General features: G+C 42.6%; 4 protein-coding genes across 4 annotated transcripts; 1 reads left to right on the plus strand and 3 right to left on the minus strand.

The window, feature by feature from the left end:
* Nucleotides 1-5455: 5455 nt before the first annotated feature.
* Nucleotides 5456-6025, minus strand: LOC138942496 (uncharacterized). Its single transcript, XM_070312733.1, has one exon. It carries the CDS (start codon nt 6023-6025, stop codon nt 5456-5458), a length of 570 nt encoding a protein of 189 aa, XP_070168834.1.
* Nucleotides 6026-6035: 10 nt separating this feature from the next.
* On the minus strand, nt 6036-6647 carry LOC138942497 (uncharacterized). The gene has a single exon (XM_070312734.1). The coding sequence runs from the start codon at nt 6645-6647 to the stop codon at nt 6036-6038; it is 612 nt and encodes a 203-aa protein (XP_070168835.1).
* A 3509-nt stretch (nt 6648-10156) lies between these two features.
* On the plus strand, nt 10157-11527 carry LOC138942329 (uncharacterized). The gene has a single exon (XM_070312484.1). The coding sequence runs from the start codon at nt 10295-10297 to the stop codon at nt 11012-11014; it is 720 nt and encodes a 239-aa protein (XP_070168585.1). The 5' UTR covers nt 10157-10294; the 3' UTR covers nt 11015-11527.
* Nucleotides 11528-13041: 1514 nt separating this feature from the next.
* LOC138942353 (uncharacterized) lies at nt 13042-13700 on the minus strand. Its single transcript, XM_070312524.1, has one exon. It carries the CDS (start codon nt 13615-13617, stop codon nt 13042-13044), a length of 576 nt encoding a protein of 191 aa, XP_070168625.1. The 5' UTR covers nt 13618-13700.
* Nucleotides 13701-13872: the final 172 nt, after the last annotated feature.

Raw genomic sequence — 13872 nt, forward strand, 5'->3', positions numbered from 1 at the left:
GCTCGTGGAATGATTCCGGAATTCGACGGATCACCTAATAAATTACAAGAATTTTTGAGCGCGACTACATATGCAGTAGAACACATCGACCCGTTAGAGGAAGTAACGCTATTAGGAGCAGTATTATGCACAAAATTAAAAGGCAGAGCGATGCTAGATTTCCAAACGCGAAAAATTCGAGACTTCGCACAATTAAAAAATGAATTAGAGGTCTGCTATGCGAGTAAAAAGAGTACGACGCATCTACAAATCGAATTCAATACGCTAAAACAGAAAAACGGAGAAAGCGCACGAACTTACGGACTGAGAGCAGACAAATTAGCCATGGAGCTATAAGAATCAATGATGGAAGGACGACATCATACAGTAGATAATAAACGCGCAATAATGGAAATAATACAACAACAAGCCTTAGAGAATTTCCAGATAGGATTGCAGGACGAAATTAAAACAATTGTTCGATCGCGAGGATATGCTACGTTGCAAGAAGCAATAGCAGCGGCCAGCGCGGAAGAAAAGGTTAAAGGACCACCCGCGACCGGTACGCGAAGCAAAATAAATTTCACACCGAACTATAAACAAGAAAATAAAATAAACATGCAATGTCAAAAATGCGGAAAAATTGGGCATTACGGCCGAGATTGTCGAACTAGCCGATATACAAATCGATTCTCATTGCCGAAACCCGATAGACAACCCCGCGTAAATACGGTAAATAAATATTGCCACTATTGCAAAAAATCCGGACATGATCGCGAAGAATGTTGGTTATTACACGGACGACCCAATAGACATCAATCGAGCCGAATCAAACAATGTAATTCGCGACCGGAAAATAAAAACCGCAAGAATAGCGAGCAAGGAAAAAAGAAATTTAACTCCGCGCAAAGTAGCGATGAGGAGGAAAGGAACGAAAGAAAGTCGCACCGATCTGCAATGGAATATCAAGTATCATACTTCAAAGATACGCCGCATATACAGACAGGATTGGACCTCGTCACATTACCAATGCGAGAAGCAAAACGCGAAAAAATAAACTTACTATTCGATACAGGAGCCGCAATCTCATTAATTAAAGTGAAACATTTAAAAGGCGAAACGTTAATAGAAGAAGAAAAAATAACGCTCACCGGCGTAACGGGACATAAGATATGTACACTTGGAAAATTTAAGGCGACAATAACTCTGAGAGAGCACCGAATTAAGCACACTATGTACGTTGTTAAGGATGATTTTCCGATAGAATATGACGGAATACTAGGAGTTGATTTCCTACGAAAGCATCAAGCCACTTGCAATTATAAAACAAAACAATTAAAGGTAGGACAGCATATCTTAAAGCTCTACCCCTACCTAAAAATGACGCTGAAACCACGTAGCGAAACTATAATACAGGTCGCTACTGACAAGAACATGATAGGCGTGATAAAGGCGGAAGAAACGATACCAGGAATATTCATAGGTAATTGTCTGGTAGAACCTACAAACTACCTATGTGCAGCCAGCATTATAAATACAACGGACAATACAATCGAAATGCTAATGCCGCAAGTAAATATAGAGGAAATCAAACGAGGCGAAACAGAAGAAATTAACGTAATACGAACGCTAAATAAAGAGGAAGTAATTCCGCGTAGTGAAAAGGTATTACGATTATTACGTACACAACATTTAAATAAAGAAGAAAAGAAAACAATAATGGAAATCTGCCAGGATTTTAGCGACGTGATGCATATCGAAGGAGAACCACTGACATGCACAGATACCGTCGCGCATAAGATTGCAACACAAGCAGATAGCTCACCGGTCAATGTACGGCCTTATCGCCTGCCGGAGAAGCATAAAGAGGAAGTAAATCGACAAGTCCGAGAAATGTTAAGAAATAAAATAATCCGACCAAGCACGAGTCAGTGGAACGCACCGTTATTGGTAGTCCCTAAGAAAGCCGATGCGTCAGGAAAACCGAAATTACGAGTAGTCGTAGATTTCAGGAAATTAAATGATCTAACTATAGGAGATTCATTTCCCCTACCGAATATAACAGATATATTAGATCAGCTGGGAAACGCCAAGTACTTTACAACACTGGATTTAGCATCCGGATACCACCAAATTCCGATGGAAGAAGGCGACAAAGACTAAACTGCTTTTTCCACACCTCACGGGCATTACGAATACAATAGAATGCCCTTTGGATTAAAAAATGCGCCAGCCACATTTCAAAGGCTAATGAATTCAATACTGATAGGCATACAAGGAATACAATTAGAAACATACACAAACAATTGTAATATTCGACACATACACACGAATACAACAATATGGATAGCGCTGAGTAATGCGAACTCATGGTTATACTCTACACGAGCAAACCAACCGATCGAAATAACGTGCAAAAACGACGCAACGCGAAAAATAGAAATAAAAGGAAGCGGACAAATCACATTAAAAGAAAAATGTAAACTAACAACACAAGATGTCATAATACGGACAAAAAAGCCCGCGATAATAACGATCGTACAGACAAAGCTACCAGACTACAATCTTACGATAACACACAACGAACGAAACGAAAAAACATTGGACAAAATTAGACCGATAAAATTGCGAAAAGTCATTAGAAACCCGACAGAATTAAGGGACCTAAGCGAAAGACTTGACGACACAAACGAAGACTTAAATAACAATTATTTCCCTACTAACGGACACATTATATATCCCGTAGCTTCAAGTTGCACAGGAATAACAATAATAATAATAATTACCATAATAGCAATTATATAAGTAGTAGAACTAGGAGAGTTCTAACGCTGGTCCTCCGAGGGGAATGCGGGTCGAGGGGAAACCTTGCGGGCGAGGGGGCATGACGTCACGCGGGCGGAGGGGGATTTTGGTGCCGCGGGGGAATGATATCACGTGGGTAAAAGCCGATAAGGAACAATCATTCGTCCAAAGTCCTCCTTTTCCTTTACTTAATAAATATAGCATTTCTATTGATTTGTGATAAATGCTTGTATCTATATTTATCACATTTTTCTATGCTATTTGATAAATATTATTTATCAGTATTAATGTTTGATTATTTAAAAAATATGACAGTATACATATATTATTATATTATATTTATATTATATTACAAACAAATAGTGTCTCGCAAGATTGCACGTGCGGCCGAATCGGCGCGGTGTATTACAAAGGCGGGTTATTATATTTATATTATATTATGAACAAATAGCGTCTCGCAAGATATAATGTTGCTTTCATGTATAGCACAATAATAAAAATCAAATAAGATTTGAATATGTTAAACATAAAAATATATTTGATATATACATGAAATTCATTACTTTTTTAACACTTTCTATACTCTCTTCTATATTTCTTTCCGATTCTCAATCGATCAACATATGTACATATCAATAGATATTAAAACTATCGCGTGATACGAACGCCAAAGCGCCCGAGTCCCTTTGGAAGAGAAAGTGGAATTTTTTGGTAGAAAACTAAAAGATACCGACTAGATAATAAAATTCTTCTAACGAAATACCCATATTATTATTATTATTATTATTATTATTATTATTATTATTATTATTATTATTAGATTTTAGAAATGTCGATTATTTCTGTGCTTCCTTCTTTCCTTTTCCTACTCGTGCATGTCTCGCGCTATCCTTCTCCCACACCCATAGAATGCTTTCCTTTTCCTACTCGCGAACGCCTCGCGCTATCCTTCTCCCATCCGGTCGCGCCACAATTACATATCTATCTTATAAGTGGGGAAGGGAAGGGAAGCGAAAGAAATATTTTTTTTTAGCACATTTATTTATGTTAAAATACATCACCTCGTCTCAAGGTTTCAGACAAAATTTCATCCACAGCATAAGCTAATAGTTCGCAATCTATGATAGATGTTTTATCAAAAACATCGCGCAAGATTTTAACAGCGTTATCTTTCTCGGCGCCAAACATATTACCTTGCAAATTAACGACAAATCGATCGAAACTCTCATTTACAGCTTCTAATTTCTCACACAGCTTCAAATATTCATGATTAACACAGTGTTCGAGTTCGAATAAGAAAAATATAGTTGACGGTTTCATGTACAAGCAAGAATCGCGTAACGTAAGTTTTACAACACTCGTATCGTGTATTTTAACAATCTCGATTGTTAAATCGTTAATCCATATTGGTGTATGATCGGGCGTTTGCACAAGTCGTTCAACGTCCGCTCGTTTCAGCATTAGCGATTCCCATGTGTCAATAGATAATACGATTTGATTGCCTCGGTTATCGCCGAGATGTAATTCCACGTAAGATGTGATTCCACGCTGTGATTCAACGCTGATTCCAATATCCAAGTATTTATACGCAGTGCGCGTCAAAGCGAATCTGCGTACCAAAATACGTGGTATACAACGAGGTTTACCGTGTCTGAAAAATACGATTAAATATAAAATAGCATGGAAAAAAAAAAAATATATATATATGAAAATTTGTGATACTTACAAATCAAGCGGTTTCTTGTACGGCCTAATTTCATCTCGAGGAACGTAATAATTCATGCGTCTGCCACCGTTGCTGTTTCCTTCGGCGGAGTACATTTCTCTAAGTTATGAGAAGTAGAACGGTTGACGCGACACTGATCGTGTAAAAACTAACCGATAATACGCTTATTTTCAAAAATATGATGTGGTGGGAGATTAATGCTCAGAAAATTTAGGAGAAGGGGCAACGATCAATGTTAAAAGAATTCTTAGAAACAACTTCCGAGGAAAGGAGTGGGGAGAATAAGAAATAAAAAACATTAAATACGTTTACACATTTTATTTATAAAAATATTTTTTTTAACGTTGCAACCACCAGTTAAATATTTTTAATACATTCTGTAATGCACAATTCTTAACATGTTTTCCACATCGTATAGTATTAGTAACATCTAGATTATTTAAAGATTCAATATCTTCGTAATCAGCATCCAAAGTCTCGATGATTAGGTTTTCTCTCGCATAATTCTCAAGTAAATCCACCAGCCATTCTCGTTTCTGGCATCCCTTGACGTACACGAGAGTCGACGTATCGCCATCCTCTTCTGTTCCAAGCATGGCTGATGTAATCAAGCGTTTAGCCATGCTGTACGGTACGTTTCCGTCTTCCCATCGTAATCCATGGTGATTCGCGATCAGCCAGGAAGCACACGATTTGTCGGATTTTGTGAGGAGATTCCATGGTAGGGGGTATGTAAAAATGTAATGCGCCAGAACGGTCCCCTTTCTCAGCACCGCCACCTCCTTTACGACAAATTTCATCCCGATGAAGAATCCTTGTAGGTCCACGAACGTTGGTACGGACATGACGTTTTTTTTTATATCAGCACGTCGAAAAGAAGAAGACTGCGATTGATCCTGATGTATTATAGATTTTATATCGTCTCATTCTCCCCTCCCCCCACACTTAGGTGATTTTGCGCACAACATTGGTCAACGGGTTGTACTGAATCACGCGATCGTGTATGATGAGGCAGTACGCTGTGGTATTCGGCGGCACGTTCTCCTTACACTCGAATTCCAATCTCACATCCACGGTTGCGCTTTTGACCGATTCGTTTTGTCGAGAGCAATCGATGATCACGAATGGACCGTTACGTAAAAATTGCGTGACGGTGAGACTCGGCTCGAGATACTCGTATCCGTAATAATTTTTGCAGAAACGTTGATACGTGTCGTACAAAATCGACCATCTGTTTTTATCGAAATCCAGATTCATATCGTCGTACGGATAACATTCCGAGTTCAGATAGAGTTTCACGTTGGTCAATTTGCAGTCGTCGAATCGACTCGTATCCTCAGACATGACGTTCTTTCGACCTGTCTGCAGAACGAAAACAACGTATCGCGGCTTCTCCAGCTGAGTCGCGGTCTTAATGGGCCACGAATGTTTGGTTGTACGCTGCAATAGCGGAAATTCGTACAGATCCCACGAGCGGAAACTGAGGTATTGTCCGCTTTCCAAGGCACGCAGCATCGATAACTTGTTAATCTCGTTCAATACGACGTGCGGCATTCGCCATTGTATCTTGAATATCGATCACAGGCTCCAGCACCAAATTTCCAATCAGGCAATTGTTATCGTTGCGCGATCGTATTAAGATCAATTCGTGACGAGCGTTAATCACCACACGCCTGTAATCCTCGCAAAATCCCAATAACATGTAGAGCGGTACGCAAAAATTAAAGTATCCATTCGTGTTAATAGGCGAATCCCAGCCGGCGTTTCTCATAATCACGGTTCTATCGGATGATATCGTTACATAGTTCTTGAGTGTGCTGGTTATTCCCACATTTCTGCTACGATCAATCTCCACACCGTCGAGTTCGTATCGAATCTCATCAAACATGAACGCGACGCGATTATTCCCCAGTACAACATCAAATCCTTCAGCTGGTTTGTTTATCACTAATTTTCCCTCGATGTACAGAAAACTCTCATACGGCAAAGTATACAGATCCTGTTGTTGTATGGGTATTCGTATCTCATCGCTGTGCTCAAACGTCGTATTGGCGTACGGGTTGTACGTGTGAGTCTCGATCTTGACGATACGATCGTCAAAGACCGGCTCACCTCCGATATTAAGGATATCGGTCATGTTTTCTTAGATATTTCGCACCGCGAATCCCAAAGATTGTAAAAATTTAACGTTCGATGCGTTGAGCTTCTTTCTGATCTTTTTAGCGCAACCTAATGATGATGATGATGATCGGATGATATCATCAATCGGTACCGTAAAGATATTATTATCTTTCGCGTGTTTCGAGTCGTTCAACACGAGCATCTCATGTATCGCACGCTAATTTTGTCGCCGTCGTACGTGCAATCTGATGGTAATCTCTTCTCCTCGAAAATCGAGCAATCGTCCGTCTTGATCCGCGACGCGTATCGTTAGATCCGTAATGCTCCGCGCAATGATCGGCAGGTAAATGATCTGCGCCGGTGTTTCCGATATCTTATATCCTGGCGGAACGCTCGGTGAAAATTCATGTATCGTATGAACGCGTTTGCCGTTGCTGAATGCACCCGCGGTCACGTTACACTCTACGCGGATAATGTTTACGTTGATGATATTAATCGGTATGTCCGATTGATACCACTGTTTCGGCTGCAATATACGCTTCGACGAGAATCCCAGCAGCGATCCAATATTGTTAGGTTTGTTAAAGTTTACTCTGAATGCGCACTTGATCTCGCTATTCATCGTATTGTAATTAGCACGGAGCACTATCGGGTATTCTACAGCCTCGTCTTCGTCACCGTTCGCTCGAACGGTCTCCTCTCGCGATATCACCGTGATATCACCGCGATTGTCGGAGCGAACTACGCGTCGCGGGCGTTTCCGTGAAATTGCACGTTTCAAAAACTCGTGTATTGCGTGTATCTCGTACGATCCCTCGGGAATCGTAATTTCCGTGTCATCTTCATCGAAATAAAATTTATTATTCGAGGAATTCACGTTCGATATCGTATGATAAGTTTCAAAATTAGTTAGACCGAGCTCGTAATCACCGTCGCTCAAATCTACAGCTGAATGGTAGTGTGCCGCGAGGACGCTACTCTTCCCGGTTAGCGTGAAAGTCATAGACATGTCGACAAAACTGTTTAACGAATACTGAGTCTTAACGGCGCATCGTCAGGCTTTAAATTCACACCGATTGTCGTCGACCGTTCGGAGAAACCGCAGACACAATTGTCCGCAGATGCTTTGATCGTAAGTTTGAAAGGACGTGCGATTGTACTCGATCTTCGTAACGTACCGTCCGAAATATCGCACCAATTCATTCGGCGGTCGAAGATTACCAAAACCGTCGAAATATATAGCACGATTTCCCCTCTTTGCGTACGCTACCCAATGAGTACCCGGTCCTTTGGTGATATCCAAATTCACGATGCCACTCTCGTTTCGATATATACCACCGATCGGTAACGAATCACGCATGAAAACCCCTCTAAAGTACGGTATACGCATACGTTTCGCCAATTGTTCTAATTGTATGTTTGTTGTCACACCCGTGGGCATTTTTAGCGTCTTTTCGACGTTTTTTTTTTTTCTTCGTTGCCACTCCTTGTCCGCGTTTGTACGGACCGAGATACAGTCCCTGTCCGTATTTATACGGAGCGAGATAAAGTCCGCTGCCTTCCATCGCGCGATCGTGACGTTACAGCTCCTCCAGCTGACGGCGCGCGGCTTTGCTGTCGTTCACCGCCTTAGCCACGCCGGCTGCTCCACCGATCAAGGATCCGAGCGCGCCCAACATTGGTAGAATCGGCAATACACCGCCTCGTTTCGCTGTCGGAAGTATCCGTTTTTTCGTCGACCTTTTCCGCGTAGTCCTCATCTTCGTCTTCGTCTTCGTATTCGTCTTCGTCTTCATACCCATACCGATTTTTGTCTTGGTTTTCATCGCTGCCCAAACAGCTGTGGCTGCGGCTCTCTCACCGAGAGTCGAATCTTTCGCAACGATGCGTTTTCGCGCTCTCTCGGCGAGTATCTTGTCAGCCGCGTGTCTCTCGGTGAGATCGTTGCTCCGGGAGTACGCTATATCGTGCTCGCAGCACGCCGCGTCCAATGGATTTATACCCCGATTACCTCTCGCCAATCGTTTTTCCAAATGAGTGCCCGGACCGCAAAACTGATAGCCGGGAATATGTAACTCGAAAGGAAGTGCGTTTATCGCACGATTTAAGAAACCACAACCTCTTATAATTTTTGCTGGCATTTGTCACAATTTTTTATTAACGGTGCTGGACCGTCGATGTGCGTTCGCTGCCACGGTTGATTGTAATGTTCGTAACAGTGCCGATATTGTTGAACCTCTGAGTCAGCTTTTATATGTTCGGGAAGCTTGTCCCACATGTAGTGGACGTGATCGCCGCACATTCGCAGCAGAACGACTTTCGGCACAAATTGTAACTGTTCGGCGCTCAAATTGTAAATATCGGAAGGTCTCAACAGCAGCACGAACATTTTTGTTACTGAGCGATTTGCGGTTCCGCGCATCTATAAATAGGCGTTCGATCCAGCATTCCTCAGTCGGCAGTGTGAAAATGAAATTCGTGCGACAACCTTTGCCGATACGCGTGACGAATTGCGACGACAGATTACGATCGATGGGGGACAACGCGGAGATGCGCAAGCATGGTACGATGCTACCGACTACTATACGCGCGATCGTTTGTGGCCCCTCGAATTGCGGTAAAACCAACGTTCTAATAAGCCTGCTGGAAAGTCCGCACGGTGTACGTTTCGAAAACGTGTACGTGTACTCAAAATCGTTGCAACAACCGAAATATCGATATCTGGAAAATTTGTTGACATCGATCGATGAAATCGGCTACTTCACATTCTCCAACAACAGTGACGTCATTCCGCCGAGCGAGGCGCGTCCAAACTCGATCTTCGTGTTCGATGACGTGGCATGCGATAAGCAAAATGCGGTGAGAGAGTACTTTTCAATGGGTCGACACTCGAGCGTCGACTGCTTTTATCTCTGCCAGACGTACGCGAGAATACCTAAACATCTGATACGCGACAACGCGAACCTGCTGATCTTGTTCAAACAGGATGGTACCAACCTGAAACACGTGTACAACGATCACGTGAATACCGATATGCCGTACGATGAATTTTGCGCGTTGTGTCGCGATTGTTGGCAGCGCAAGTACGGATTCGTAGTAATAGACAAGGACAGTTCGCTCAACGATGGTCGATACAGAAAAGGATTTAACGTGTTCGCGATACCGCAAAACGATTAGTCGTTGTCGATACTTCGTCGGGGTGAAACGTGAAAGAGAGATTGACATTTTTGTTTTTCCGTGATGGCTGCGATCGATAAGAACGAGGATATTCGCGAGCGCGAGAAGATTGCGAGGGCAATTGTGAAAACTAGCGAATCGATTCGCAAGAAACATCGCGCTTTGAAGACCGGTAAGATCGAGGAGGATATCGTGTTGGATAGACGCTTTAGACCTCTCATCGAGCCGTTACAAAAGATCGTCGACAACTCTAGCTCGATCGCGGTGAAGAACGAGCCTGCGAGTAACACCAACGCGGGGATCGAAGCGTTGTCCATCCCGAAGTGCGAGAAGGATGATGATGATGATGATGATGATGATGATGTGCCACCGCAAAAGAGAAAACGATCAAACGTCAGGTCGGATCGCTCACCGACACCGCATAAATCGAAACGATCGGACGCTCCACTGGATGTACCGCTGATAACCTCTACACCGTCCGCGTCAATGAGAACTATACAACCTACGATGCCCGAATTATTCACGAGCCAGGATGTTTTTGAAACCACGGACGACTCGCTCATGACATCCGTTCGAAATCAGTTGCAAACACCGGAAGGTCAAGAAACATTGCGAGATAAATTAGGTCCACTGGGTCAAAGGTACATCTGGCCTATCTTGAGCGGCGATCAAGAGAGCGGTATAGACAACGTGTACGGTGTTTATCTCGGCAAGAATGGAATGATGTTCGGTAATAAACGTTTTGACGTGGACAACGCGGATAGCATAATTATCGATGGCATACGATACGTCGGCACACCTGGTCTTTACGAGTTGATCTTTAAGAAATTTCCCGATGACGTCATCTATACGGAGGATGATAAGCAAACGTACAAGAGCATGCTGTTGACGACGAGCGCGCATAAACGCAATCACGATGCACACGGTCGATTACTGAGTAACAGGGGATACAAGTACAAAGAAATAATCGCAAAGTTGATACCGATCGAACCCAAAAGAACAAAATCTGGAAAGGGATTATTCGCGCCTCGCGAAATGACGCTAACCGATAACAAGATTGACTACGTGCACTGGGACGATCCCAACGAGCTGGTGGATCGTCTACGATTGCTGGATGCTTCGCACCAAGCGGGTCACAACGGTCACGACAACGAGATTTTGTCGATCATCGAGGAACTTCGCGAAGCCGGCATTATTATAAATTAAACGGTGTCTCGACAAAACTAATCAATCGATCGACCGACATCGCTCGCATCGATGATGCATATCAACAAATTTGGGATATCCGAGCAGAGTAACGACGTGACGAACGTCATTTCGTACCGTCGATGGAGTGGATTAATGAAAAGTTTCGTGCGCGATAACGCTCTGTGTCGCACCGTTACGGACTTTGACGCGAGGTCGCGCAAGATTCGTCGTGTAGCGCAACCTGTGGCTGATACCGACGTCGTCAACAAACTATACGTGGATCATTGCGTTAAAACGTTGAGAAATCAACTGAAAGAGTCAGACGAGAAGCTTGCTGCGTTCGAGAAAAACGTGCGTGCGTTACAGACTCTGATAAACGAGCTTCGGCATGCGAATATTGCTAGATTAGAAACGCCAACGAACGACGACGAAACGTCAACGAACGCTAACGAAACGTCAACGAAACGATGACGAAACGTCAACGAACGCTAACGAAACGTCAACGAAACGACAACGAAACGTCAACGAAACGTCAACGAACGACGACGAAACGTCAACAAACATCAACGAAACGTCAACGAACGCTAACGAAACGCCAACAAAACGCCAACGAACGACAACGAAACGACGACGAAACGCTAACAAACGACAACGAAACGTCAACAACAATGGACAGCAACAAACGGATCAAGAACGACTACGAACGGCTATCGAACGGCAACGAATGGTAGCGGATGATAAAGAACGACTATTGAATGACAATAAACGGAAATAAACGACTATTAAATGGTTAAAAAAAAAAAAAAAAAAAAGGTTAAAGATATAAATCATAATGTAATTTCTTTGCACATATTATTACGCGCCGACTAGCCGTACCACTAAAAACATGACATCGTTAAAATCCAACGGACGTAAAAATATCGAGAAGCTACGACTCGTCGAGGAACTGCATGCTTCGGCGAGAAGAAATTTTCCCCGAAGACGCGTCATAGTGCGGGGTTACGATGACCTGTGGCAAGCTGACATCGTCGAGATGCGTCCGTACTCTCGTTTCAACAAAGGTTACCACTACATACTCACCGTCATCGATGTGCTGAGCAAGTACGCGTGGGCCGTACCGCTCAAGAGTAAAGGCGGAAGTGAGACGGCTGATGCTATCGCTGAGATAATTCGAGATAGTAAGAGACGCCCGAAAAACATGCAAACCGATATGGGAAAGGAATTTTACAACATCGACGTACAACGTCTCATAAGAAAACACGACATCAATCATTATTCCACGTATTCGGTGTTGAAAGCATCGGTTGTCGAACGATTTAATCGCACGTTAAAGAATGACATGTGGAAAATGTTTACGCTGAACGGAACTTACAAGTGGGTTGACGCGTTGCCGCGATTCGTGTCGGATTACAACGCGCGCAAGCATCGCACTATCGGTATGAGACCTATCGATGTTACCCCCGCGATAGCCGATAAACTTTTAAATACAGTATACAGCAACGTAAAGATTGCGGCACCAGCAAGATTTAAAGTAGGTAACCCGGTACGCGTTAGCAAGTATAAGACGATCTTCGAGAAGGGTTACACACCAAATTGGACCACCGAGGTGTTTAAGATTATTAAAGTGCAGCGTACTAATCCCGTAACCTATCTACTCGAGGACTATCGCGGAAAATCTATTGCTGGAGCATTCTACGAATACGAGTTGCATCGCGCGACTTATCCGGACGTGTATCTCGTGGAGAAAGTACTGCGCAGGAAAGGTGACGAGGTTTACGTGAAATGGCTGGGATTCGATGGATCGCACAACTCTTGGATACACAAGGACAATGTGATTTAATTCATACAAATTGTATTTTATTTTAAACATATAAAAATATGAAATACATATAAAGTATCTGAAATATGTAAAATATATACAACATATAAAATATATGTAAGATATATTCAGCATGTAAAATATAAAATATAAAAGAAAGATAGAATTATATTTATTTTGTTTTCCCGACACACACACACACACACACACACACACATACATTATATTATAAGGGTATTCGGAAATGTCCCCACGGTAGCGTGTCGGTCGAATCAGGTACGATATATCGCTTGTCGTCGTACGGACTCAGAGCAATTTTTGTCTCGCTGATTGTATACACTTCGTGCAATTTGGATCTTATGCAAGACTGTCGTCGAGTCATCTCAATTTCATCGCGCAGACACCGCGTGTAATCGTCGAACGTTATCGTTTTCGCTACGACGTTACTCTTGACGCCTTTAACCTTTTTTGTATCTTTTTTATTATCTACTCGCAATGCATACATTTTTGCTCTAAGCCCGACAAATTCAGTCATGATCGCACCATTATTCTCGTCCTTCATCAAACCCGGCACTTTCTTGTTCTCGAGCGGTATACCGTACGCATTGTTAACCGGATAATCGCTCGTGTCGAATTTAGCAATATCGCGTTTCATGTTCTTGTACACATCCTCGCACTCGATGTGATAAATTAAACTATCTGTATCGGTGTACATTATTTTACATTTCTCTCGATATACCGGTACCATGTATTCGTGATGAAATTCATACAAACATGTTTTAGAAATGTCGAGGATGCACATGCCGACGTAGATCGGTTTATTGAATTTTATCTCGAATTTGCGCAATTCGACAGCGATCAAATTTTCCGAAAAGACGCTCCTGCTGTGAAAATTTGGTGTCGCGATCATCGCCTCCGCGCCATATCGTCCATCCCACTTTGTTAATAATTTTACATCGACGTGATTGCGCACGTTTTCCATAGTTTTACCGAATACCGCGTTGTTCATTAACTTGTACAGATTTTTCTCGAAATCGTTTGTCGCGCGCGTTCTAAA

The sequence above is a fragment of the Polyergus mexicanus genome, unplaced genomic scaffold (assembly GCF_030449975.1).
Source record: "Polyergus mexicanus isolate NDT 795.1 unplaced genomic scaffold, iyPolMexi1.0 SCAF_22, whole genome shotgun sequence".
NCBI classification, from domain to species: Eukaryota; Metazoa; Arthropoda; class Insecta; order Hymenoptera; family Formicidae; genus Polyergus; species Polyergus mexicanus.